At 54.1% G+C, this 3,416-nt stretch overlaps 1 protein-coding gene across 1 annotated transcript; it reads left to right on the top strand.

Annotated features, from left to right (window-relative positions):
* Positions 1 to 350: 350 nt before the first annotated feature.
* Positions 351 to 710, top strand: TRAVEDRAFT_116364 (uncharacterized protein; the record flags this gene model as incomplete). The annotated part of the gene is made up of 1 exon (XM_008037337.1): positions 351 to 710. A coding segment is annotated over one exon (360 nt), but the record flags the coding sequence as incomplete, so codon positions are not given.
* Positions 711 to 3,416: the final 2,706 nt, after the last annotated feature.

Below are 3,416 nucleotides of genomic sequence, written 5' to 3'. Positions count from 1 at the left end.
TTCATAGCCTATGATGGACCAGCACAGGATGTGACGATGAAGACGAGGATCCGGAGCAGGCTGACGTCATGGTCTATCCAGTGGAGAGAGCCCAACGCATCACCAGGCCTTACCGCAAGGAGACCTTTGACGGCGTAGGCGTCCCCTCGAAAGGAAAGGAGAACCCGAAGGATAAGCCGAAGAAGACGGAGACTTCGCAGAAGGCCACTGCTGTGCATCGCCTTCCCATGCAACGTCTGGTGCCAGTTGAGACTCAGCCTATGGCATTCAACCCTGATAATGACGTGGACATGATCGACGACCACACTCTGACTCAGCGGAAGAAGCCAGCCCCTGCGGAGCCAGCCACCATGGACAAACCTCGTTGGGCCCCACGTGCATCGGACGTCAGCAAGACGGTTGACCCTGTCAAGATTGCAGAGAAGCTTCTAGATCTACCTGTGACCCTTCCAGTCCGGGAGATTGCAGGATGCTCTCGTGAGGTTGCCAGCAGCCTGATTGACATGCTCAAGCTCAAGAAGGTCGACACAGTCCCGGTCGCATCAATCCTCCCAACGACAAACCTGATCACATCACGCACGGGTTCCCTGATCCGCCTTCAAATGGAGTGCAACTTCATGCCAGTCACGTTCATTGTCGACACGGGGTCTCAGCTCAACATTATCAGCGAGGCAGTCTGCAAGAACATAGTCCGCAGGCCAATCAACTTGGGTGCAGCCATAGCAATGAAGGATGCCAACGGAGGAACTGGTCACCTTTTGGGGCTAGTCGAGAACATTCCTCTGAAGCTCGGCCACATCAGCACACCAATCAATGCCTTCATTGCAGAGAACCCTCCGTTTGACGGTCTACTCGGACGACCTTGGCAGCAGGCTCACAAGATCTCAATCGTCGAGAAGCCTGATGGCACGTATCTGGAGTTCCCGCCGACCTCAGGATATCCCAAGTCAGAGATGCTTGTTGACCCACTCCCCAGTATGCCATCGATGCCAGCATCAGAAGTCCCAGGAGTCTATGCTACCATCAAGGAGTGGACAGCCGATGACATTGTAGGACCCATCCAGGACATCGACCTCGCATCAGACAGCAGTGCCTCTGACACCTCAGACAGTTCAGACGACCTGCCCGACTTGGTCACTGACTCAGAGAGCAGCTCGGATGATGACGAGTCCATCAGAACCCCGTCAAATGACTCTGATGATGAGGATAGTCCATTCCTCAATCCTGACACCAACGATGCCGGCTACGATGCAGACGACGAGGACATGGAGAGGTCATGGCACACCCGGATCCTTCCGCCGCGAGGAGACATTATGGTTCCACTAGCTGGACAGCTGAACACGGTCATAACGCAACCACCGAGCATGAGAGAAGCACCTCAGACGCCACAGTTCAGTCACATCTCACAGACCGGACCGACCACAATTGCCGCGCACCACTCGTTTATGTTCCATGACACCACACAAGAGGAGTTCACCACATTCCTCCTTCCCAACGCCTCTCTTAGCAACCAATTCGGAAGCTACCGTGGACATGTGCTTATCAGCATACTGCCATCCCAGCCAGTACAGCCAAGGGTACCTGTAAACTCGATCACGATTGGAAGTGTAGTCCCGATGGGCCGTCATCACATGCATTATCTGCCACAGCCTCCACCGCTCATCATCCTACGGATTACCATTGGTCACTTGGAGATACCGTTCCTATTGGACACAGGATCACAGGTAGACTGCATCCACACGGACATATACAAGGCTCTGGGAGGATCACTTCATCGGCCTCGCCACAACCTTCGGCTCATTAATGCAAATGGACAGCCACTCAAAGACCGAGGAGTTTGGAGGACACCACTCAAGTTCGGGAGCATCACATCTGTCACGGATCTCCATATTGTCGACAACCTCACCACACCAGGCATTCTTGGCCAGCCGTGGCAGCACCGTAACCAGATGTGGTTCCGCCATTCTGCTGATGGAGTCATGATTGGAGTCCGATCCCAGGATGGCCGGAAGACATATGAACTTCTCCTCTCATCGCCGCAAGCTCAGCAGATAGCATGGCATCGGGCAGCACAGATGTGTGCTTCTATCAGAAGAGAAGATCCGGACATACCCGTGATGGACTTCTCTGAGACACACCGCCTCCACGAAATGATGGACCCAACCAAGAAGGATGTAGGTACGCAGACAGATGGAACGGACGCTCGCGCACTTCCAACCATAGCCGAAGAAGCCGGAGAAGAGGACAACATCGAGGCAGACCCGTATGTTCCATCATACCGGGACCCGTGGGACGTAGACCTCAAGTCACCCCATGAGGATGGTCCAAGTGACGCCACCATTGAGAACCGGATGTATCGCGACCTGCTCATCAAGTACCTTGTGGATCATAAGCATGACCAAGATGAGGTCAAGCCATTCGTAGACATCCCAGAGGTTAGCTCAGCGGACCGAATGATCCTCAACGAGTCCTGGAAGACATACGGCGTAAAGAACGAGGAGCTATTCCTGCTACGGAACATGCTTATCAAGGTTGACGGAGTGTACCGAGAAGGCCATGCTGCCCTGCACATGATTTACTTCCCGCACACAACAGAACATGTCAAGGAAGCGGAAGCAGTGGACCGTGCAGTCACACAGAAATCCAGTGATTCCCTTGTACTCAGCGAGCACAACTCACCTGTGTCATCGGAATCACGCTTCCTCCCGCACCTAACCCAAATGGACATAGAGGAGTTCATGGATGAGCTCGAGGCAGACGAACTTAGTGCACACCGACAGCGAGTCAAATGGGTCACTGCACCAGAGGCAGAAGTCTCAGTCTCGCAGACTCTCACCTCACAGACCCTTGACGACCTCAGCATGACAGCCGACACGGACACCGCAGACTCGGACCATACCATGGATGATGACTGGGAAGATACCACATCCAACGGAGAAGTCACCTCACTTGCTGAAGCACGGAGTACTCCGCCCGTACCGCCGAACTCCCCAGCTCTATAGACCCGCAGTGTTCACCGTGCCCCATCGCGATGCAACCATCTATCGCAATGGAAGCCACTGATGACACACCCGTATTCGAGAGGACACCCAGTGTGCATTCATTGCGAGGGAGGGTTACAGGGAGAAGAGACAGGCAACACAGACAAGCAGACCCGAGCATCACGCACCCGCACTTGCGCACACAAGATGTTTACCACTGTCGATTGTCATTAAAAGCGAGTATAAGGGTCATAAGGGTCATTACATGTCGTAAAGAGCCGCAATCAACCGTCTACGGTAGGGGCTCGGTCTATGGAAAGCTAGACAGGGAGTCAGCGGAAGGAGCAACAGAGTATGCGAAGAAGGACATGCTTGGAAGGGGACGATGAACAGGGCCCATGGCTCGTTGCCTCCGTCCCTGAGCTCTGGACATCG

This window comes from Trametes versicolor, assembly GCF_000271585.1.
Source record: "Trametes versicolor FP-101664 SS1 unplaced genomic scaffold TRAVEscaffold_3, whole genome shotgun sequence".
In the NCBI taxonomy this organism is placed as follows: domain Eukaryota; kingdom Fungi; phylum Basidiomycota; class Agaricomycetes; order Polyporales; family Polyporaceae; genus Trametes; species Trametes versicolor.
Note: the sequence above shows the minus strand (reverse complement) of the source record. Positions and strands in the feature narration are given on the sequence as shown.